At 43.4% G+C, this 24,956-nt stretch overlaps 1 protein-coding gene across 1 annotated transcript in view; it reads right to left on the bottom strand.

Moving 5' to 3' along the window:
• Positions 1-237: 237 nt before the first annotated feature.
• Positions 238-24,956, bottom strand: part of LOC132400034 (myosin-7-like) — a 111,549-nt gene continuing 86,830 nt past the window's right edge. Inside the window, exons 33-42 of the mRNA XM_059981110.1 lie at positions 24,799-24,923; positions 23,841-23,956; positions 18,477-18,669; positions 18,116-18,319; positions 16,376-16,501; positions 13,862-14,032; positions 6,573-6,677; positions 2,426-2,521; positions 2,215-2,343; positions 238-356 (exon numbers count right to left, since the gene is read on the bottom strand). Of these exons, the coding sequence (XP_059837093.1) occupies positions 345-356; positions 2,215-2,343; positions 2,426-2,521; positions 6,573-6,677; positions 13,862-14,032; positions 16,376-16,501; positions 18,116-18,319; positions 18,477-18,669; positions 23,841-23,956; positions 24,799-24,923 (1,277 nt within the window). The 3' untranslated portion in view covers positions 238-344. The remainder of the gene's footprint in view (positions 357-2,214; positions 2,344-2,425; positions 2,522-6,572; positions 6,678-13,861; positions 14,033-16,375; positions 16,502-18,115; positions 18,320-18,476; positions 18,670-23,840; positions 23,957-24,798; positions 24,924-24,956) is intronic.

Below are 24,956 nucleotides of genomic sequence, written 5' to 3'. Positions count from 1 at the left end.
CCTTCCTTGGCAGCCTGGGATATATCCCATCTGGTCAAAGAATTTATCCACCTTGAGTACCACTAAGGCATTAATTACCTCTGTTATTAATGGAGAAAGTCTCCAGCCTCTTCACCAGCTTGCCGTGCTGGTATTTCAGTTTTGACCTGAAGGTTAGTACTTAAATCTAACCAGTCGAGAAGTGTACCACAGTTTGTATACAAAGGCCTACCATTCAAAAAGATCAGTCCCAAGGTAGAGCTGTATCATCTTTTGCTTTATTCACACAGGATTTGCTGCACTAAAACTACACAGAAACAGAAAGCAGAAGGGCACTGTGTCAGATAATCCTTGCAGTCTGAACTTCATTCTTCATGCTGAATGGGGCAGGGGTGGATGAAGAGAGAAAAACACATTATTAGAGAACACTAGATCTGATGGGATCAGTGGCCTCCCCTCAGAGCTGTGGGGATCAGACAGGTGTGGTGATGGTGTCGTAGCAGTTCCTATAATGCATTATCGACTGACTTCAGAACAATAGAGTTCTAATGCTCCAAACGTTCCTATTTTTCTGACTTCTGGACTTTAAATCAAGGCAGCCAGTAGGTGACAACTTAGAAGTTTGTATATGGAGTTGTTGATTAATGTCAGTGGGGCTTTGATCCTTTACCATACTGTACTTTGAGTACAGCCAGGGCTCAGGAAAGAAGTACAGTTGGCCCTCCTTATCCACGGGGATTGGTTCCGGGACCCCTCACGGATACCAAAAATCGCGGATGCTCAAATCCCTTATTTAACCTGTGTCATTGCGGTCTTTAGGACCCGGAGCAGCTCTGAATCCACAATATTTCTGTTCACGAAAATAATCACAATCACGATTGAAAATAAGGTGGAATTAATAAAGCGATCAGAAAGAGATGAAATGCCATTGGAAAAGCGTTAGGCTACAGCCAGTCAACGATCTGTTGACTGTTAATGGAGCATGTGCAAGGCCCTACCCCAATGAAAGCTACAAGTATTACTAAGCAACGCAGTGGTTTAATTATTGAAAAACATATGTTTCTTAAGTTTTATATGCAGAGAAAGGTAAAATATATACTATATACTAAGAAAAACATTTGACTAACTGACGCTAAATAATACCAGATGTACCTGTTCCGACTTCAAACCTGACTTAAAGACAGACTCAGGAACGGAACTCCTTCATAACTCAGGGACTGCCTGTACTTTTAAATCATCTCTAGATTACTTATAGTACCTAATACAATGTAAATTCTATGTAAATAGTTGTTATACTATATTGTTTACTGAATTGTTTAGGGAATGCTCAAACAACGAGTGCTGAAGAAAGAACTTCCAGGTTTCCCTGATCCGCAGTTGGTTGAATCCATGGATGAGGAGGGCCAACTGTTGTCCACGTATGCAGTATTGCACTCATAGTTATCCTCTTGCTCTTGATGCATGTATAGGTTTTCTTTAACTAGACTTGTGAAGGACGTTTCCTGGCCCCTCCTGTCTCTCCTAATTCATGCCCTTTCTCCTCTTCCCTTTTCACCATCCAGGGACTGGAGATTAGCAAAAGTCTTCCCTCTTTTCAATCGAGACAGCAGAGAAAATCCTGATAACTACAAAGCCGTGAACCTAACAACGGTGGTAGGGAAGAGGATGTGTAATCATTGGAAAGGCAGGAACTGACCAGAGACACTAAATAGTTTGTCAAGAATAGATCCTGTCTGACCAAGTTGTCTGAATTCTTTGACAAGAACCAAAATGTAACAATGAGAACAGGGTGGTAGATCTGATTTATGTGATTTTAATAAAGGCTTAGTCAAGATCCACACAAGAGACTGGGTCATTAGGGTAAAGGGATACAGTTCAAGGCCATAAACTGGATCAAAGATTGGCTTGGCACAATAAGAGACAGCGCATGATGGTAGAAGACTATCTTTATGATTGGAAGTCTGTGATTAGTGTTATCCCATGAGCATTGGTGCTGGAACCCTTGTTCTTAGTAATATTTTTGAGTGATTAAGAAAAGATCTGTATGTTTGTGATAAGATCATAAGACAAAGAAGCAAAAGTAGGCCATTTGTCTCATCGTGTCTGCTCCACCATTGTGACTGATTTATTTTCCCTCTCAACTCCATTCTCCTGCCTTCTCCCCACAACCTTTGATGCCCTGACTAACTGGACTTTTAGCATAATTCTGATAAAGCCGCCTGTTTCCTTTCATACCTTGATGTCCCTGGATTTAGCTCTGAGCTTGTTGACCTGGGACTCGGCTATCTCGGCACGTTCCTCAGCATCATCCAGTTCACGCTGCAGAGTCCTGAACTTGGCAAAGTTGGTGCTGGCACTTCCCTCCTGTAATAAGATCATAGTGCTGTTATCCAGCTGATTGAACAGTGCATAAATGTAGCAAACTTGCAATGTACAGGCAACTCACAGCTTCTTCAGCCTGACGCTTGTAGCTCTTCACTTTCAGCTGCAGTTTGTCAATGAGGTCTTGCATACAAACAATGTTCTTCTTGTCCTCTTCGCCCTGGGCAAAAATTGTCAGGTTAAAACCAAATCAGGTTTCATGGATGAATGTTTAAAACTTTCCATCCAATGCTGGAAATAGTATGGACTATGGACTAAAGTGCAATTGCTGATAAACTGCATAACCTGCAGTGACTGATGGAGTGATTCTGTTTTCCTGAATAGAGCTGTTACACGTTGCAGGTTTGAGAGGCCAGAAAAATATGACAATATAAAACCGAGCAGATGCTAGAATTCCAAAATGAAAAATGGAAAATGTTGGAAACCTTCATAAAGCCAACAATGATTGACCGACAGACAGACCTATTTTATTAATCCCGAGGGAAATTGGGTTTCGTTACAGTCGCACCAACCAAGAATAGTGTAGAAATATAGCAATATAAAACCATAAATAATTAACTAAGTAAATTATGCCAAGTGGAAATAAGTCCAGGACCAGCCTATTGGCTCAGGGTGTCTGACACTCCGAGAGAGGAGTTGTAAAGTTTGATGGCCACAGGCAGGAATGACTTCCTTTGACGCTCAGTGTTACATCTCGGTGGAATGAGTCTCTGGATGAATGCACTCCTGTGCCTAACCAGTACATTATGGAGTGGATGGGAGACATTGTCTAAGATGGCATGCAACTTGGACAGCATCCTCTTTTCAGACACCACCGTCAGAGAGTCCAGTTCCATCCCCACAACATCACCGGCCTTACGAATGAGTTTGTTGATTCTGTTTGTGTCTGCTACCCTCAGCCTGCTGCCCCAGCACACAACAGCAAACATGATAGCACTGGCCACCACAGACTCGTTATTTCAGGTTTCAGATAAACAGCCTTTCACCCAGACTCACAGAACTGATAACCTGAAAAATATCAGACTGCTAAATGCCAGAGCAGTGATGAGATTTCTGATCTTCAAACCAGACTTATTATTCCTTTTGGTTTATCAAACTCTACCAGAACTCAACCTTGGGTTACTAAGGAATAATTATATTAACCAGAGTTGAGGTAATTATGGAAGGGGGAGCATATTTCCCCTAGAAGGACGTCATGGCAGACGTTTTAACAGCCAGTGTTAGAGGCTCCAGGAGGACTACATGTGTACATGTCTTAAGTGAACACTCAAAACCCTATTCCAAAAGATATATTCCAACAACCATCTCTTCCGCCCACCACCCGGTCTCTATACGCATTCTAACCACACTCTCTCTATATGCAGTCAGGACACATTCTAACCACCCTCTCTCTATATACAGTCAGGAAGTGGACAGGTCAAAAAACCTCTCTGGGAAGAGTAAAGGAGGAGAGGTATGCTTCACTGTCAACCACGCTTGGTGCGACCCCCAGAATGTGCATGCTCTCAAATCGTTTTGTTCCCCAGACCTGGATTACCTGGTGCTGCTGTGCAGACCCTACTGGCTACCTAGGGAGATCACGGCTGTTATCATCACAGCAGTGTACATTCCGCCTCTGGCTGATACTGACCTGTCTCTCAAGGAACTGCACAAGACCATCAACAGACTGGAGACTGCACACCCAGAGGCTGCCTTCGTCATCGCTGGTGACTTTAATTGAGCGTCAATGACGCAAGTCTCTCTGAAATTTTGTCAGCACATCCAGATGAGCACTCGTGGAGATAACACACTTGACCACTGTTACACTCCCTTCTGCAATGCTCACAAAGCTCTCCTTCGCCCAGCTTTTGGAAAATCAGATCACTCTGCGATCCTGATTTTGCAGAAGCTGAAACAAGAGGTGGCCATATTTAAAACCGCCCATTGCTGGTCTGAGCAATCAGCCTCCATGCTGCAGGACTGCTTCAATGATGTCGACTGGGATGTTTTCCAAAATGAGGATGTCTCCGAGTTCACTGATGGAGTCACGTGCTTCATCCAGAAGTGCATCAACGATGTTGTCCCCTAGAAGTTGGTCAGGGTCTTCCCGAACCAGAAACCCTGGATCAATAGTTCCGTGTGAGCAGCACTTACCATACAACACAGACCTTACGCTGCCAGCAATCAGCAGGAACTCAAGAAAAGCAGCTACGATCTGCGCAAAGCTATTGAGGCTGCAAAACAACAACACGGGCAAGACTGAGTCAAGATTCATGATGAATAGCACGTGTGACTTATAGCGAGGGTTGCATACCATCGCAGACTTCGAAGCCAAATGTAGTGGTGCCGCTAACGTCGCAGCCTCTCTCCCAGATGAACTCAATCACTTTTACGCTCAGTTCAATGTCGCTAACTCTGAGCCTCTGAGGAAAGCCACTGCTACAGCCTGGTCACCTGAGGCTGACGTACACAGATGAGTGGACGGTCGCATCCCAGGGAGAGTACTGTACTCAGGATGTGCGCAGCACTACTGGCAGGTGTGCTTACTGACATTTTTAATCTCTCCCTCTCCCAGTATAGAATGCCCTCTTGCTTCAAATTATCCACCATTGTCCCTGTACCAAAAAAAGACCTAGATAACATGCCTGAATGATTGGTGTCCTGTCGCACTCACCTCAATAATAAGCAAATGCTTTGAGAGGCTGGTCAAGGATTACATCTGCTACCACCCAAACTGGACCCCCCACAATTCATTTACCAACACAACCAATCAACAGATGACGCAATAGTCACTGCTCTACAGATCCTTACACATCTGGAGAAGGATGCTTATGTGAGAATGCTGTTCTTGGATTACAGTTCAGCAATCAACACCACAGTTCCATCCAGGCTCGACAAGAAGCTCAGAGACCTTGGCCTTGACCCTGCCTTGTGCAGCTGGATCCTGGACTTCCAGTCAGATCGCCAGAGGTAGTAAGAATGGGCTCCCTCACCTCCACCCCTCTGACTCTCAATACAGGAGCCCCTCAGGGCTCCCTCCTTTACTCCCTGTATACTCATGACTGAATTGCCACCCACAGCTCCAATCTGCTATTTAAATTTGCCAATGACTTTACATTGATTGGTCTAATCTCAGACAATAACAAGGTGGCCTACAGGGAAGTCATCACCCTGACATAGTGGTGTCAAGAAAACAATCTCTCCCTCAATGTTGCAAAAACAAAGGAGCTGGTTGTGGACTACAGGAGGAATGGAGACAGGGTAACCCCTATTGATAATTATGGATCTGCAGTTGAGAAGGTGAACAGCTGTAAGTTCCCCGGCATCCACATCACTGAGGACCTCTCGTGGTCTGTACACACTGGCTGTGTAGTGAAAAAGGCACAATAGTGCCTCTTTCACCTCAGACAGTTGAAGAAGTTTGGTATGGGTCCCCCAAATCCTAAGAACTTTCTATAGGGGCACAATTGAGAGCATCCTGACTGGCTGCATCACTGCCTGGTATGGGAATTGCAGTATTCTGCAGAGAGTGGTGCAGACAGCCCAGCGCATCTGTAGTTGTGAACTTCCCATGATTCAGGACTTTTACAAAGACAGGCGTGGAAAAACGGCCCAAAGGATCATTGGGGACTCGAGTCACCCCAAACACTAACAGTTCCAGCTGCTACCATCCAGGAAACGGTACCGCAGCATAAAAGACAGGACCAACAGGCTTCGGGACAGCTTCTTCCACCAGGCTGTCAGACTGATGAACTCACGCTGATTTGAGTGTACTCTATATTACATTGACTGTTCTATTCATTGTAAATTACTATGATTGCACGTTGCATATTTAGACAGAGACGTAACATAAAGATTTTTTACTCATGTATGTGAAGGATGTAAGAAATAAAGTAAATTCAATTCAATTCTAACCACCCCCTCTCGATATATATGTATATGCAGCCAGGAAGCATTGGGAACACCCTCTCTCTATGTCAAAATTTGAAACATGTCTTCAAACAGCAGATGATGTAAGATCAGTTGATAATTGAGAGGTCGATTATGATCAGAGGTACACTGGGAAAAGATAGTATGTATTTAGGCCATAGATCACTGAAAGGCAGAATAAGCTTGTGCTAATTAGCCAGTCTAGTTCTTCTGTGAGGCAGGAACTACGGCAAAAAGTGGGAGAGGTTAGTGAATGTTTGGCATTATACAGCAGCATGTCACCAGCTCCTCTGCTACTGTACCTGGTAGGTCAGTTCTTTGATCCGTCTCTCATACTTCCGCAGGCCTTTCAATGACTCTGCATTCTTCCTCTGCTCGGACTCCAGCTCAGATTCCAGCTCCCTCACCTAGTAAATAAAGGAAATGAGTAATATGTCACTGAAATGGCTGTACTCAGTTTTAATCATCTTTCCAGCTAGCTCAGACATCAGGGAAACCAGCTTCTGTCTACATTTGTTGCCTCAATAAGCAGCCAGCATCATCAAAGACCCCCAACCACCCAGACATTCTCTCCTCTCCCCTCTCCCACTGGGCAGCAGATACAACAGCTCAAAAGCATGTCCCACCTGGCTCACGGACAGCTACTATCCTGCTGTTAATGACTGAATGGTTCACTAGTATGATAAGATGGACTCTTAGCCTCCTATTCTACCTCGTTACAGTTTGCACCTTACTCTCTGCCTGCACTGCATTTTCTCCATAACATTTTATTCTGCATTGTTATTGCTTTACCTTGCACTATCTTAGTGCAGTGATGATGAAATGATGTGTACAGATGCATATAAAGCAGTTTCACTGTACCTCAGTACATGTGACAATAATAAACACATTAACCAACTTAACATTTATCAAAACAAGCTGTATTCTTCTTTTCTAATATAAAAGGCACTGAGCCGAGGAATGAGTAATTCAAATTTTCTTCAATTTGGACAAGTATGTGGATGGGAGGACCATGGAGGGCTATAGTCCATGTGCAGGTTGATTGGACTAGGCAGAAAAACAGTTTGGCATAGACTTGATGGGCCAAAGGGCCTGTTTCTGTGCTCTAGTGTTCTACAACTCTACAAAAAAATGGAACAATCAATTTTGTGTAAGTAATTGGAAAATAATTATTTACATTTGTGTTTGGAAAACAGGGAGCAATGAAAAGACTTGGCCTTCATTATTGAGAGTTTAAAAGAAAGAGAATCATTGGTTTGCAGGACTCAGCAGAAATCCTTCCTCTCAGGGAGTTTACAACAAGTAGGAAAATTTTCTTCATGCAGAGGTGATGGAGCCTTAGCAACAGGAGAGGTACCAGAGGATTGGAGGATTGTTCCACTGTTTAAGAAAGGCTCTAAACATAGGAAATTGTAGCCGGTGAGTCTGACACCAGTTGTGAGAAAGTTATCGGAAGACATTCTAAGGGATCGGATAGATTTGCATAGACATGGACTGATTAGGGATCTTCAGCATAGCCTTGTGTGTGGTAGGTCATGTCTAAACAATCTTATAGTTTTTCAAAGGAAGTTACCAGGAAAGTGGATGAAGGCATAGCAATGGATGTTTTCTTAATGGACTTTAGCAAGGAATTTGATAAGGTCCCACACGAAAGGTTAGTTAAGAAGGTTTATTTGCTCAGCTTTCAAGATGATGTAGTAAATTGGATTAGACATTAGCTTTCTGGGAGAAGCGAGAGACTGGTAGTAGATGGTTTCCTCTGTGACGGGAGGCCTATGACTAGTGGAGTGACGCAGGTATCAGTGTTCATCTTCTATATCAATGATCTGAATGATAATGTGGTTAACCAGATCAGCAAATTTGTGAATGACACCAAGATAAGGGGTGTGGTGGACAGTGAGGAAGACTATTATGGCTTGCACAAGGATTTGGACCAACTGGAAAGATGGGCTGAAAAATACAGATGGAATTTACTGCAGGCAAGTGTGGGGTGTTGCAATTTGCTAGGACCAGTCAGAGTGGGTCTAACACAGTGAATGATAATGCACTGAGGAGTGTGGTGTTACAAGGGGATCTGGGAATACAGGTCCACAGTCATCGAAAGTGGCATCGCAGGATAGGGTCATAAAGAAAGCTGTTGGCTCATTGGCCTTCATAAATCAGAGCATTGAGTACAGGAAATAGGAGGTTATGTTGAAGTTATATAGATATTGGTGAGGTGTAATTTTAAGTAGTGTGTGCAGTTTTGGTTATCTACCCACAGGAAAGATGTAAATAAGACCATAAGACAATAAGATATAGCAGCAGAATTAGGCTATTTGGCCCATTGTGACTTCTCTGGCTTTTCTCTCAGCCCCAATATCCTGCCTTCACTCCGTTTCCCTTCGTGCACCGGACAATCAAAAATCGATCGGCCTCTGCCTTAAATATACATGACCTCCACAGCTGCTTGTGGCAAAGAGTTCCACAAATTCACCACTCGCAGGCTAAAGAAATTCCTCCTCATCTCCATTCTAAAATTCTGAGGCTGTTCTCTGGTCTTGGACTCTCCCACCATAGGAAACACCCTCTCCACATCCACTCTATCAAGGCCTTTAACCATTCAATAGGTTTCAGTGAGGTCACCGCCTTTCTTCTGAATTCCAGTGGATACTGGCCCAGAGCCACCAAACACCAACAAGCCATTCAATCTTGGAATCACTTTCATGAACCTTCTCCAGTTTCAGCACATCCTTTCTAAGATAAGGGGCCCAAAACTCTTCACAATACTGCAAAGAAGGCTTCACCAGTGCATTATAAATTCTCAATGTTACATCCTTGCTTTTCTATTCCATCCTCTTGAAATGAATGCTAACATTGCACTTGCTTCCTCACAACAGGCTCAACTTGCAAATTAACCTTTAACACAGAACATATAGAATAGTACAGCACAGTACAGGCCTTTTGTCCCACAATGTTGTGCTGACCCTTAAACCCTGCCTCCCATATAAACCCCCACCTTAAATTCCTCCATATACCTGTCTAGTAGTCCCTTAAATTTCACTAGTGTATCTGCCTCTACCACTGACTCAGGCAGTGCATTCCACGCACCAACCACTCTCTGAGTGAAAAACCTTCCTCTAATATCCCACTTGAACTTCCCACCCCTTACCTTAAAGCCATGTCCTCTTGTACTGAGCAGTGGTGCCCTGGGGAAGAGGCACTGGCTGTCCACTCTGTCTATTCCTCTTAATATCTTGTACACCTCTATCATGACTCCTCTCATCCTCCTTCTCTCCAAAGAGTAAAGCCCTAGCTCCCTTAATCGCTGATCATAATCCATACTCTCTAAACCAGGCAGCATCCTGGTAAATCTCCTCTGTACCCTTTCCAATGCTTCCACATCCTTCCTATAGTGAGGCGACCAGAACTGGACACAGTACTCCAAGTGTGGCCTAACTAGAGTTTTATAGAGCTGCATCATTACCTCGCGACTCTTAAACTCTATCCCTCGACTTATGAAAGCTAACACCCCATAAACTTTCTTAACTACCCTATCTACCTGTGAGGCAACTTTCAGGGATCTGTGGACATGTACCCCCAGATCGCTCTGCCCTTCCACACTACCAAGTATCCTGCCATTTACTTTATACTCTGCCTTGGAGTTTGTCCTTCCAAAGTGTATCACCTCACACTTCTCCGGGTTGAACTCTATCTGCCACTTCTCAGCCCATTTCTGCATCCTATCAACGTCCCTCTGCAATCTTCGACAATCCTCTACACTATCCACAACACCACCAATCTTTGTGTCATCTGCAAACTTGCCAACCCACCCTTCTACCCCCACATTCAGGTCATTAATAAAAATTACGAAAAGTAGAGGTTCCAGAACTGATCCTTGTGGGACACCACTAGTCACAACCCTCCAATCCAAATGTACTCTCTCCACCACGACCCTCTGCTTTCTGCAGGCAAGCCAATTCTGAATCCACGTGGCCAAACTTCCCTAGATCCCATGGCTTCTGACTTTCTGAGTAAGCCTACCGTGTGGAACCAAGACCCTTTGCAGCCTCAGTTTTTTGTATTTTCTCTCCATTTAGAAAATAGGCGACCCTTTTATTTCTTCTACCAAAGTGCGTGACCAAACACCTCCCAACACAATATTCCATTTGTTATTTCTTTGCCCATACTCCTAATCTGTCTAAACCCTTCCATAGCCTCTCTACTTCCTCAAAACTGCCTACCCCTCCACCTATCTTTGTATCATCTGCAAACTTTGCAACAAAGCCATCAATTCCATCATCCAAATCACTGATACTTAGCATAAAAATAATCAGTCCCAACACAGACCCCTGTGGAACACCACTAGTCACTGGCAGCCAGTCAGAAAAGGCTCCCTTTGTCCCGACTCTTTGCCTCCTGCCAATCAACCACTGCTTCATCCATGCGAGAATCTTCCCTGTAATATCATGGGCTCATAGCTTGTTAAGCAGTCTTATACCTTGTCAAAGGCCTTCTAAAAATCCAAGTATACAACATCAGCTGATTCTCCTTTGTCTATGTTGCTTGTTATTTCTTCAAAGAATTCCAACAAATTTTTCAAGCAAGATTTTCCCTTGAGGAAACCATGCTGACTATGGTCTATCTTATCATATGCCTTCAACTACATGGAGACCTCATCTTTAATAATCGACTCCAACATCTTCCCAACCATTAAGTTCAGACTGACAAAACTGCTGAAGCATTTTGGCCCGAAGCGTTGACTGTACTCTTTTCCATAGGCAATGCATGGCCTGCTGATCTCCTCCAGCATTGCGTGTGTTCCTATGAAGAGCACATGTCCTTTGGACCACAATGGGAGGGATATTACATCTCAGCAAATCTAATTGAATCACCAACAGAGTATCTGCATTGGCTAATAACAAGCTCTCAGATATACTTCTGCTACTGCCTTTAAGGCAAATTCCTTCTGTTTGCTAACTCATTGCTAGGTTACTGGTAGGTGAATGGATACCAAGTAAATCACTGGTTTCAGAAAATCCCTAGCATTGTTCCGTGTTAGACCATAAGACATAGGAGCCGAATTAGGCCATTCAGCCCATTATGTTTGCTCTTGGATCCTACTCAACCCCATACACCTACCTTCTTGCCATATCCTTTGAAGCCCTGACCAATCAGGAAACTATCAATTTCCACTTCAAATATATACACAGACTTGGCCTCCTCTGCAATCTATGGGAGAGCATTTCACAGATTCACAGATTCTAGGTCCAAAAAAAATCCTCATTACCTCTGTTCTAAAGGGTCACCCATCAATTTTGAGGTTGTGAGATGGAGGCCTCTGGTTCTGGACACCCCCACCATAGGAAACAACCTTTCCACATCCACCATATCTAGTCCTTTCAACATTCAGTAGGCTTCAATGAGATCCCCCCTGCATTCATTCTTAGATATGGTTCTGAATTGTTGACAGTACTCCAAGTGTGGCCTGACTAGTGTCTTATAAAGCCTCAGCATTGTCTCCTTGCTTTTATATGAAATCGGACTGGTCCAGAGAAAGGTTGCTGAAGAGATAACAGAAGCATTGGTCTTGAAACAATTACTTGATTCTGGCATGGTCCTGGAGGACTGGAAGATTGCAAATGTCACACTGCTCTTTACAAAGGGAGGAAGGCAAAAGGAAGGAAATTATAGGCCAGTTAGCCTAACCTCAGTGGTTGGGAAAGTGTTGGAGTCTATTATTAAGGATGAGGTTTCAGCCTACTTGGAGACTAATGATAAAATAAGTCAAAGTCAGCATGGTTTCTATAAAGGAAAAATCTTGCCTGATAGATCTGTTAAGAGTTCTTTGAGTAAGTAACTAGCAGGGGTGGACAAAGGAGAGGCAGCAGAAGTCATTTACTTGGATTTTCAAAATGCTTTTGATAAGGTGCCACACGAGGCTGCTTAACAAGATGAAATCCTATAGTGTTACAGGAAAGATACTAGCATGGATAGAGGAATGACTGACAGGCAGGAGGCAGTGAGTGGGAATAAAGGGGGCCTTTTCTGGCTGGCTGTCAGTGACTAGTGGAGTTCTCAGGGGTCAGTATTAGGACCACTACTTTTCACATTGATTGTCTATGATTTGGATAATGGAATTGATGGCTTTGTGGCAAAGTTTGTGGATGATAGTTGGAGGGGTAGGTAGTGCTGAGGAATCAATGCGATTGCAGCAGGACTTAGACAATTGAGAGAATGGCCAATAAAGTGGCAGATGGAATACAGTGTTGGGAAATGTACGATAATGCATTTTGGCAAAAGAAACAATAGTGCAGACTGTTATCTAAATGAGGAGAAGGTTCAAACATCAGAGGTACAGAGGGTCTTGGAAGTCCTCGTGAAAGACTCCCAGAAGGTTAATTTACAGGTTGAGTCTGTGGTGAAGAAGTGAAATGCAATGTTGGCATTTATTTCAAGGGGAATAGAATATAAAAGCAAGGAGATAATGCTGATGCTTTATAAGACACTAGTCAGGCTGCACTTGGAGTATTGTCAACAGTTCTGGGTCCCATATCTCAGAAAGGATGTGTTGTCATTGAAGAGAGTCCAGAGAGGCTTTACGGGGTTAATTCTGGGAACAAAGGGATTAACAGATGAGGAGTGTTTGGCAGCTTTGGATCTGTACTGAATGGAATTTAAAAGAATACCAGGGGATCTTATTGAAACCTACCGAATGTTGAAAGGACTAGATAGGGCAGATGTGGAAAGGAAGTTGCCCATGGCAGGTGTATCCATAACTAGAGAGCACAGCCTCAAAATTGAGGGGCAGCCCTTTAGAACAGAGGTAAGGAGGAATTTTTTTTAGGCAAACAGTAGTAAGTTTATGGAATGCTCTGCCACAGACTGCAGTGGAGGCTAAGACCATGTGTACATTTAAGGCAGAAGTTGATAGTTTCCTGATTGGTCAGGACACCAAAGGATATTGCAAAAAGGCAGGTGTATGGGGGTTGTGTGGTATCCGGGATCAGCCATGATGGAACAGCAAAGCAGGCTCGATGGGCTAAATGGCCATATCTCCGATATCTTTTGGTCTTATCAGGGCATACATGCAGCTAGATGGCTCTTCTCAAAGGGCCCAAAGGATCGTCAGGGATCTGAATCACCCCAACCACAAATTGTTCCAATTGCTACCTCAGCAAAACAGCCAGGACCAACAGGCTCTGGGACAGCTTCTTCCACAAGGCCGTCAGACTGATTAATTCATAGAAATTGTATTTCTATGTTATATTGATTGTCCCATTGTACATACTATTTATTACAAATTACTATAAATTTCACATTGCACATTTAGACAGACATAATTTAAAGGTTTTTACTCATGTATGTGAAGGATGTAAGTAATAAAGTTGACTCAATTCAAAGTTGGGGACATGGAACACACTGCCAGGTGTAATGGTAGAGGCAGATACATTAGGGACATTTAAGAAATTATTAGATAGGATGAAATGGATGAAAGAAATATGGAGGGTTCTGTGAGAGAGGAAAGTCAGAGTGGGTTAAAAGGTTGGAACACTATTGTGTAGAAGGGCCTGTACTGTGCTCTAATATTTGATGTTCTAGTGTCACTTACCCTGGTTTCAAGTTTTTGTATGTGTTTCTTGCCTCCTTTCAGTGCAATCTGTTCAGCTTCATTCAGCCGTAGCTGCAAATCTTTGGTTGTCTGCTCCATGTTCTTTTTCATCCTTTCCAGATGTGCACTTGTGTCCTGCTCTTTCTTCAGTTCCTCAGCCATCATCGCAGCCTGCAAACCATGACAACTGATCAGTTGTAATCCTCAAACCTGCTCGTAAGCAAAACGCTGTAGTTCTGACACCCTGGTTGTTATGGAGGTTGTGTCTGTACCATGTGTACATGCACTTGAATTGCTGTTAATACCATGCGTATACATTAGTAAACAGAACCTTTGAGATGCAGATATTGTAAGTCAGCTCATATAATCCAAGTTCTACTGAACAATTTGGTGATTTGAGCTGATCTGTAAATAGGCGGCTGGCTTTGGCTCTGCTCTATGGATCCCGTTTTCAAAATTCAAATTGCACTCATCATCATTTGAAAAACAGTTCCTCGAACTATAAGGACACAGAAGGTGGTCATCAATCCCATTTGCTCCATTCCTATGTGTTTTGCCTGTAGCCCTGTTCTCTATTCAACTTTTTTTAAGGTATTAATTCTGCTCACTAACTAAAATAAAGATGATCCTTCACAGCCGACTTCCATTCAGTGTCCTTTTGGAGGAACTCTGCAGGTTGAGCAGTGTCCGTGGGTAAAAGAATTGTCAATGTTTCTGGTTGAAACCCTGCATCAGGTCTGAGGGTAGAGTGGGGAGGAAGCCAGAATAGAAGAGAGGGTGAGTGGTCAGATGGGCCAGTGGCGAGGGGAACCAAGGAGGGGCTAGGGATGTCAGACTGTTTTAGCCAGGTAGAGGATGGGAAGGGGTGTAGTTGGAAGGCAAGGAAAGTGGATGGTAGATTGAGGCAGACTATGAAGTTAATAGATGATCAGGAGGGGTGCAGGGGGTAAAGACAAGATGCTGAGCAGGAATACAAAGGTTTCCAATATAAAAAGCACCAAGGCAGTTGCAACCAGAGCCAGAGGAGAGTGCAGGGTCCAGTGGATGAAACGTGTGGGTAGTAGGCAGATGGAACCAGGAGAGGAAGTGGGAAAGGGATATGAAAAATGAGGTATTTGCAAGGTGCAGTTGACCTGGTGAAGCTGGGGCCAATGAGCGAAAACTCTCCAGGGACTATAATCTTACTGTGCACAAAAGTAGTTAAACACCATTCATTCCAGTTCCGGAACATCACTGCAGGAGCATTCTGGGATGGTTCCGGAACATCACTCCAGGAGCGTTCTGGATAGTACCGGAAAATCACTGCAGGAACACTCTGTGATGGTTCTGGAACATCACTGCAGGAACATGCTGGGATAGTTCCTACATCCAACTGTCTTCAACTACTATCGACCTTCCTTTTATCAAAGAGGGATAGTTACAGATGATTGCACAGGACCTGAATTAATTTCCTGATTGGTGGCAAGAAACCTTAATGCCACAAAAGTGCCAGGCAGTTAACATCCCTAAGCTCTGCTTGGTAATAAATGGCATTACCATTGTATCCACATCTTCAAATCCTGGCATCTACCACTGCCCATAAATTCATATGGACCCACTACCAACATCATGCAATGTATTCCTGTAAATTCCAAATGCCATAGACAATCTAGGATAAGGTGATTGAGGAATCAGAGCTAGTATTTATAGTATGCTGCTTTACCAATTTTCATGCCACCCCTCATCTCTCTCTGCTGGGATTTTGGCAGCATCTTTTTTGGTAAAGATCAATACAATTGAGTGCATCAGCTGTGCAGATTGCTGACTTTATATCAATCTGGTAACACCCTTCACACACAACCTGTATTCTAGTACATGCTCACAGTATTTGAATCCTTTTAGGTAATTGCCATCTGCTTCTCATCCTTCCTCTGCCCGGTTCATTTTCCTTTTAACATCTCCTGTCTGTTTATTATACTCAGCCTGCTTCTCACTGCCATGCAATATTTTCTTCTATTTTCCAACTCATTGGTTGTCCAAGGGCCTCCGGTTTTTGAGTAAACGATCACTGATGTAAGTAGGTATAAGAACATATTTACTCCACCATGCGACTGACTTTACTGGTCTTCACATTCCAAACATATTGCCATATCAACTAAATCACTTGGTTCCGAAATTTTTGCATCTCAGCTTTGAACATTCTTGATGACAGAGCATCAAGTGCTGCCTAGGGCAGAGAATTTTAGAGATTTACAGCCCAGAACATTAAAAAAAAATTCTCCTTCCTGTCAGGGCAGATCAACTAATTCCTTGATCCTGAGACCATAGTTCTTCTCTAGACCTTTCAGTTTAAGAAAGCCATCTTTCAGTTCAGCCTGTCAAATGTTTGAGTATATCTCAGTGAATTCAGCTCCTGATATGTTAAACTCCAATGAGTGATGGGCAGAGGATCAGACTGCTATTATTATTCAAACATTCTAACATTATTGTACCGATCACTACTAACAACCTGAGCCACTGAGCCTCCCTACTTACATCGGTTATTGCCTTCTTAGCTTTCTCTTCTGCATTCCGGCATTCTTGTACTGCTTCTTCCACCTCAGTGCTCAGGTAGTTAATGTCGTTCTCCAGCTTCTTCTTCTGATTTATCAGACTTGTGTTCTGCATACACACACACACAAAGGGAAAACTTGTTACCTATTCATTCTCTTGCAGCCCATTTACCATCTTCACTTTTTAAATGCACAACTGCACAAGACAGGAGCAGAATGAGGCCATTCAGCCCATCAAGTTTGCCCTGCCATTTCATAAGGCTATAATATATATGGCAAGAATTAGGCCATTTTGTTCATTGAGTCTGCTCTGCCATTTCATCATGGCTGATCGATTTTTCTTCAGCCCCAGTCTCCAGCCTTCTCCCCCATATCCCTTTATGCCCTGACCAATCAACAATCTAACAACTCTGCCATAAGTATACATAAAGATTGGTCTCCAAAGCCGCCTGTGGCAATGAATTCCACAGATTCACCCCACACTCTGGCTAAGGAAGTTCCTCCTCATCTCTGTTCTAAAAGAACTCCCCTCTATTCTGAGGCTGTGTCCCCTGGTCTTAGACTCTCCCACCACAGGAAACACCCTCTTTCACATCCACTCCATCAAGGCAATAGACAATAGACAATAGGTGCAGAAGTAGACCATTTGGCCCCTCGAGTCTGCACCGCCAAGGCCTTTCACCATTTGATAGGTTTCAATGAGGTCACTCCTCATTCTTCTGAATTCTAGTGAGTACAGGCCCAGGGCCATCAAACGCTCTTCATATGATAACCCATTTAATTCTGGAATCATTTTTGTGAACCTTCTTTGAACTCTCTGCAGTTTCATCATATCCTTTCTAAGTTAAGGAGCTCAAAACTGCTCAGAATGCTCCAAGTGAGGCCTCACCAGTGCTTTATAAAATCTCAACATTACATCTTTGTTTTTATATTCTAGTTCTCTTGACATGAATGGTAACACTGCATTTGCCTTCCTCACCACAGACTCAACCTGGAAATTAACCTTTTAGGGAATAAATCATAAAACTATAAGATATAGGAGCAGAATTAGGCTATTTGGCACATTGAATCTACTGTGCTATTTCATCATGGCCGATCAGCTCCAATCTCCTGCCTTCTCCCTGTATCCCTTCATGCCCTGACCAATCAAGAACCTAGCAACCTCTGCTTTAAATATACTTGGTCTCCAAAGCTGTCCATGGCAAAGAATTCCACAGATTCACCACCCTCTAGCTAAGGAAATTCCTCTTCATCTTGGTTCTAAATGAAGATCCCTCAATTCTGAGGATATACCCTCTGGTTCTAGACTCATCCAGTATAGGAACATCCTCTCCATCTCGGCCTAGGTTTTAATGTGATGTCCCATTATTTTTCAAAGCTCCAGCAGTACAGGCCCTGAGCCATCAAACACGCCTCAAAAGTTAACCCTTTCATTCATGGAATCATTCTCATGAACCACCTCTGGACCCTCTCCAATGCCAGCACATCCTGATATGAGGCACCCAAAACTGCACTTGCTACTCCAAAAGCTCTATAGAGCCTCAGCATTATGTCATGCTTGTATATTCTAGTCCTCTTGAGCGGAATAATATTGAATTTGCTTTTCTTACCACCGCCTCAGTCTGCAAGTTATTGAATCCTGCACTAGACCTCTTAAGTCCCTTTGCATACCTGATCTCTAAATTTGCTCCCTGCTTAGGAGCAGTCTATCCATCACAATTACCTGTGAATGCAGCAGGTTCACACGTTCTGTTGCCTCCAATAGCTCCTGCTCTGCTAGTTTCCTACTTCTGTCGGACTGTTCAAGAGCTGAACGTAGCTCCCCAACCTCTGACACCAACAGGTTACTGTGACGTTCAGCGGCTGCAATCTGTTCTTTATAATCATCGTTCTGTCGAATAGTTTCATCCAGTTCCAGTTGCACATCCTGCAGGAATCATATAATTCAGTTAACTTCCACTGATGACAGTTCTGCGTCAAGCATCCTCATTAAGTGAACCGACAGACAATAAATGAAACTTCCTCCTGCCTGATGGCTAGCAAAAACTTGCCACCTTACACTTTCTCCATTGCCTTTAGCTTACCTTGATCTGAGACTGGACACTTCGCAGCATTTTCAGGGATTCAGCTGCCTGCCTGTTGGCATGGCTCAGCTGGATTTCCATCTCATTCAGATCTCCTTCCATTTTCTTCTTCAGCCTAATGGCTTCATTTCTAGCCTTAGCCTCAGAATCTAAAGCTGACTGCATCGATTCCATGGCTCGCTGATGGTTACGTCTGAAATAAACATCACGGGTTCAAAATACACCCCAATTATGTCATCCTTCACTTGTGTTCCAAGAGGAAAGCAGAACTTGTGTGTATGCACAAGCAGAAATTCCAGACAAATGGGAAAATTGGAAACTTGGTGGAGACACAGAATGAAATTACCACTGTTCTTTTTGAAACAGCCACCCTCACATCTTGGTTACAAATATTTCTACTCACCTTCACACTCTGAGACTGGGCCTCAGAATCGGACTTAATATCACCAGTATATGTGATGATATGTGTCTAGCGATTCTTGAAAGATCATTACTAATGTCACCTCTTTCAGAACTCTGGGTGTACACCATCTGGTCCAAGAGATTTATTTACCTTCAGACTTTTCAATTTCCCAAGAACCTCCCCTCTTGTAATTGTAACTTCACACCCTTCATGCCCCTGATACCTGGAGCTTTCATCATACCACTAGTGTCTTTCACAGTGAAGGCTGATGCACTGTTTGCCATTTCATTGTCCACCAGTGCTACCTCTCCAGCAGTCCTCTTGCCTCTCTTTTACACTTTACATATCTGAAAAAACTTTTGATATCCTCTTTAATATTATTGGCTAGCTTACTTACATATTCCATCTTTACCTTAATTACTTTTTTTACAAACGTTTGTAGTTTTAGAATGTCTTATGAGGAAAGGTTGAGTGAGCTAGGACTTCTGTCTTTGGACTGAACGAGAGCGAGATGTGACTTACAGAGACATACAAAATGATAAGATGCATAGATCGAGTGGACAGCCAGAGACTGGGGCAGAAATTGCTCATATGCGAGGGCATAATTTAAGGTGATTGGAGGAAAGTATAGAGGGAATGTCCAAAGTAGGTTTTTTTTTACACTGAGTGATGGGTGCATGGAATGTGCTGCCAGGGCAAGGTATAGGCAAAGTCATTATTGGCATTTAAGAACCCCTTAGACCCTTTCTTCTGTCGAATTGATCATTTCTTCCCAGACATAGTTTGGTATTCAGCATGCAAACAATGTAGTGTGGCTGATGTTGGCAACTGAGTGGAATGATGTACATGTCTGGGGGAGGAGACTGATATTGCTTTGCATGTCCTGGAGAATTTGCAGGATTTTGTGGATACTGTACAGTTGATAACCGTCCAGGTCTCAAAGCCACAGAGTACGACAGGCATCGCTGCTATGTTTAAAACTGCGAGCTTTGTACTGGGTCAACAGTCCTGAACTCCAAGTACCCTGTTCCTGTGGAATGGTTAATTGCAAAGACACAAGAGACTGCAGACACTGTAACTTGGGGCACAAAAACTAACCACTGGAGGAAGTGAGTTGAACTGGTAGCATCTACGCAGGCAAAGGAACGCGTGATACTGCAGGTCCCGGCCATGCGTCAGGACTGATCATGTGGAAGAGAGAAAGCCAGTAGAAAGATGTGATGGAATGGGGAGGTAATGTGGGCAGGTGATAGGTAGGTGTGACCAGACAGGAACGGGCATGATCAGCAGATGATGCCAGGTATGGAAAGGGAGAGGTGTTTTGGGAGAAAAAGATAGGAAAGGAAAGAGTACAAAGTGACATATTAAGTTGGTGAGGTAGGAAGGTGGAGGTGGAGACTGCAAGATGGTAAACCAATATATGGAAAGTTGCAGATGGTGAAATTTGATAAGTGAGGAAGGTGATTACAGAGTGCAGATAAGCAACTGTTGATGGGCAATAGAACAGTTTGGGGGAAGGGTTAAGAGACCCACTAGCTACAGTATGGGGTGACTGGGAGAAGGAAACCATCAATACTACATTTTTGTCAATATTATCATGTATTGCACTGTACTGCAATGTTAACATTGGGTGCAAATGGATTTGGGAGTTAATCTCAAAGGTTAATCTCCAGGTTGAGTCTATAGTGAGGAAAGGAAATGCAACGTTAGCATTCATTTCAAAAGGAATAGAATATAAAAGTAAGAATGTAATGTTGAAACTTTATAAAGCTCTGTTGAGGCCCCACAGAGTATTCTGAGCAAGTTTGGGCCCTTTATCTTAGAAAGAATGTGGAGAGGGTTCAAAAGAATCCACAAAAATTATTCCAGGATTGAATGGTTTGTCATATGAAGAGCGTATGATGGCTCTGGGCCTGGATTTGCTGGAACTCAGAAGAATGAGGGAGGACCCCATTGAAACTGATCAAATGGTGAAAGATCTTGATAGAGTAGATGTGGAGAGGATGTTAACCATGGTGGGAGAGTCTAACACTAGACGACACAGCCTCGAAATAAAGGGGTGTCCTTTTAGAATGGAGGTGAGGAGGTATTTCTTTGGCCAGAGAGTGGCGAGTCTGTGGAATTCTTTGTTACATACAGATGTGGTGGCTTTATGTATACTTGAGGCAGAGGTTGATAGATTCTTGATTGGTCAGGGCATGAAGAAATACAAGGATAAGGCAGGAGATTGAGGCTGTTTGGTTAAAGGAAGTCCTCCTCATCTCCGTTTGAAAAAATTGCATATCTATTCTGAGACTCTTCCACCAGAGGAAACATCCTCTCCACATCCACTCTGTCTGTGTCCTCTGGTCCCAGACTCACCCACTACAGGAAACATCCTCTCCACATCCGCTCTGTCTGTGTCCTCTGGTCCCAGACTCACCCACTACAGGAAACATCCTCTCCACATCCACTCTATCTATGTCCTCTGGTCCTAGACTCCCCCACTATAGGAAACATCCTCTCCACATCCACTCTGTCTGTGTCCCCTGGTCCTAGACTCCCCCACTATAGGAAACATCCTCTCCACATCCACTCTGACTGTGTCCTCTGGTCCTAGACTCCCCCACTATAGGAAACATCCTCTCCACATCCACTCTATCTGTGTCCTCTGGTCCCAGACTCACCCACTATAGGAAACATCCTCTCCACATCCACTCTATCTGTGTCCTCTGGTCCCAGACTCACCCACTATAGGAAACATCCTCTCCACATCCACTCTGTCTGTGTCCTTTGGTCCTAGACTCCCCCACTATAGGAAACATCCTCTCCACATCCACTCTATCAAGGCCTTTCAGCATTTGATAGGTTTCAATGAGGTCACCTTTCATTCTTCTGATTTTCAATGAATACAGGCCAGAGCCATCAAATGCTCTTCATATGTCAAGTCTTGGAATTATTTTTGTGAATCTTCTTTGAACACTCTTCAGTTTCAGCATATTCTTTCTAAGATAGGAGACCCAAAACTGCTCACATTACTCCATGTTGCCTCACCATTGCTTTATAAAGTCTCAACATTACATCCTTGCTTTTATATTCTTGAATGCTAACACCGTGAAACACTCTGGTTCCATCAACTGCATAAATCTAGGGAAGACAGTCTCTGGCCCCGCCAAACGTTGGAGATGAAGTGCAAGCCCTCCCAAAACCCCCTGTTCGTGTGGATGCTGCGTGATTTACCTGTTACAAATAACAGACTCTACACTGCATACAATTAAACACTTTAGCTTTATAATTCTTAATTTGACTAAATGATTACTAAAGAAAAAGCAAAAATAGAAAAAGGCTCGTTTTAACGAAACAGCACAAATTGGAGCTCACACTTTACCCTTCGCTGATCCTCCTTCAATCTCCCCGGGCTTCGTCGAATAACAGCCTCACTCCAGGTCGGCTCCACAACATCTTCTGTCTTCTCCCCTCACAAAAGCCCCAAGCCCAATCTTACTGTCCTTCACTGGAGAAGCCCCTCCTAAATGCCAGAATCTAGTGATTCTTGAAAGATCATCACCAATGGATCTGTTATCTCTCCAGCAACCTCTCTCAGGACTCTGGGAGACTCAGGTGACTTGTCCACCTTAAGAACTTTCAGTTTTTCTTGCTCTTCTTCCTTTGTAAGAGAAATGGCACTCACTCCTGCACTCCTGCTTCCTGACACTCACGGACCTCTGGCACACTGCTAGTGTCTTCCACAGTGAAGACTGACGCAAAGTACCCATTAAGCTCATCTGCCATTTCTTTGTTCACCCCCCCCCCCCCATTACTGCCTCACCAGCATCATTTTCCAGTGGTTCAATATAAACTCTCACCTCTCTTTTACTCTTTATATAACAGAAAAGACTTTCAGTATCCTGCCTTATATTATTGACTAGTTTGCCTTTATATTTCATCTTTTCCCTTCTTATAGCCTTTTTCAGTTGCCTTTTCTTGGATTTTAGAAACTTCCCAATCATCCAACTTCCCACTTACTTTTGCTACCCTATATGCCCTTCCTTGGCTTTTATGCAGACCTTAACTTCCCTTGTCAGCCATGGTTGCCTACCCTTGCCATCCAAGAACTACTTCTTCTGTGGGATTCTGTGTCTACTGAACTATTGCCAGAAACTTCTGCTACCTGTGTTCTACCGTCATCCTCGCCAGTATTCGCTTCCAATCCACCTGGGCAAGCGACTCTCTCATGCCTCTGTAGTTCCCTTTATTCTACTGCAATACAGATACATGTATCTTAAGCTTTTCCCTCTCAAATTGCAGTATGAATTCCATCATATTATGATCACTGCGTCCTGAGGGTTCTTTTACATTAAGCTCCCAAATTAAGATCTGGATTGTTACACAACACCCAATCTAAGATAGCTTTTCCCTGGGTAGGCTGAAGCACAAGCTACTCTAAAAAGCAATCTCATAACATTCAACAAATTCCCTCTCTTGTGATCTGACACCAACCCGATTTTCCCAATCCCCTCGCATTTTGATGTACCCCCATTACAATTGTGTCCCCTTATTGTGTGGCTTTTCCAGCTCCCTTGGAAATCTCGACCCCACATCCTGGCCACTATCTGGTTGCCTATATATGATTTCCATAATGTTTTTTTCACCCTCACTCCTCCCTCAAAGATGCAACATTCTCTGACTCTCTGTCACCTCTATCTAAAGATGTAATCTATCTCTTACCAATGTCAAAGGTTACAGGGAGATGGAAGGAGAATGGGGTTGCAAGATCATAAATGGAGTGGCAGAGCAGACTCGATGGGCTGAAAGGACCAGAATCAGACCAGTGCCTAGGAAGCAATTGTGTAAAGCATGAAGGGTAATGAGTGGTACACTGTGAAAGAGCTCATGCCCAGTAAAATTCGAGATTTTGTCTGCTTAACCAAGATGCTTTAACACACTAATTGATAATATGGCAATGAAAACATCCTGCTCACCGCAGATTTTCAAGTTCTTCATCCTTTTCTGACAGTTTTCGCTCAATTTCAGCTTTGGTCTGTGACAATTCGAGTTGGATCCTCAAAGTTTTACTTTCCTCATGTTCAAGGGCACCCTAATGCAAATAAAATCAGATATTCATGATTCATATTTGCTGGTGGCTCCCTAAGTTCTCATTCTCCTGGCATGTGTCAGTGTGGTCAAAGGCCAGACCCTCAAATGCAGTCATGATGTGGTGTCACTTTGATTACATATTTTAAAATGGTTTATTGAGTTTTTAATATTTGACTGAATGTATATTAAATTTTGATCATTAAAGGGTTCCTTGCCAGTTGAAGTTTGTGCTGTTTGGAATTCCCCTAAACTTGTACACATTTTGGGAGAGGCCCGCACATTTCACTGTGATAAATTCACACCAGAGCAGACAATGCCCATGATTCTTCTCCCAGCTTAGACATATACCACCGCTGCCAGCTCTCAGTCCTGCAGTTCCCAATCTAACTGTGCTGCGGGATACCTTTACTAGAATCGCAGTAGCAATTCTCAAAGGCAGCTCACCATCTTGTCAGGGGCAGCTCTGAATAATCAATAAATACCTTGCCCAATAAGGTCAACATCCTGAAAACAGAAGAGTTTGTGACGCAGGATGGGTAACTGTCATCCTCAGTCTCCAGAACAGCACTGCTTTAAGGAAGGATCTTTCAAATTGTCTTCAGGCAATGTTGTGTAGTATATGCTCAACTAGATCTAGTTTCTTACAACTGGCCATGCATTTATCATATACAGGGGTTCCCAAAATTTTTAATGGATTGGACCGACATCATTAAGCAAAGGGTCAGTGGACCCCAGGTTGAAAACCCCTGCTCCCGGTGTTGACATGCCAGGGAGCAAAAGTGAGATAAGATGGCCTCCAACCTTTGCCATCTACCTGCCCTTGCTTTGAGCTTTGTCACGTACCTCGGCCTCGGCCAGTGCTCCCTGGACCTCGCTCTTCTCCTGGTCCAGAACCTTCTTCACCTTCTCCAGTTCGTGTATAGTCTTGCTGCCTTCACTTATCTGGTCTGTCAGATCTGCGATCTCATCTGTTATCACAAGAAGTAGAATCTGTTTTCCAG

This window comes from Hypanus sabinus, chromosome 9 (genome assembly GCF_030144855.1).
Source record: "Hypanus sabinus isolate sHypSab1 chromosome 9, sHypSab1.hap1, whole genome shotgun sequence".
Lineage (NCBI taxonomy): Eukaryota > Metazoa > Chordata > Chondrichthyes > Myliobatiformes > Dasyatidae > Hypanus > Hypanus sabinus.
Note: the sequence above shows the minus strand (reverse complement) of the source record. Positions and strands in the feature narration are given on the sequence as shown.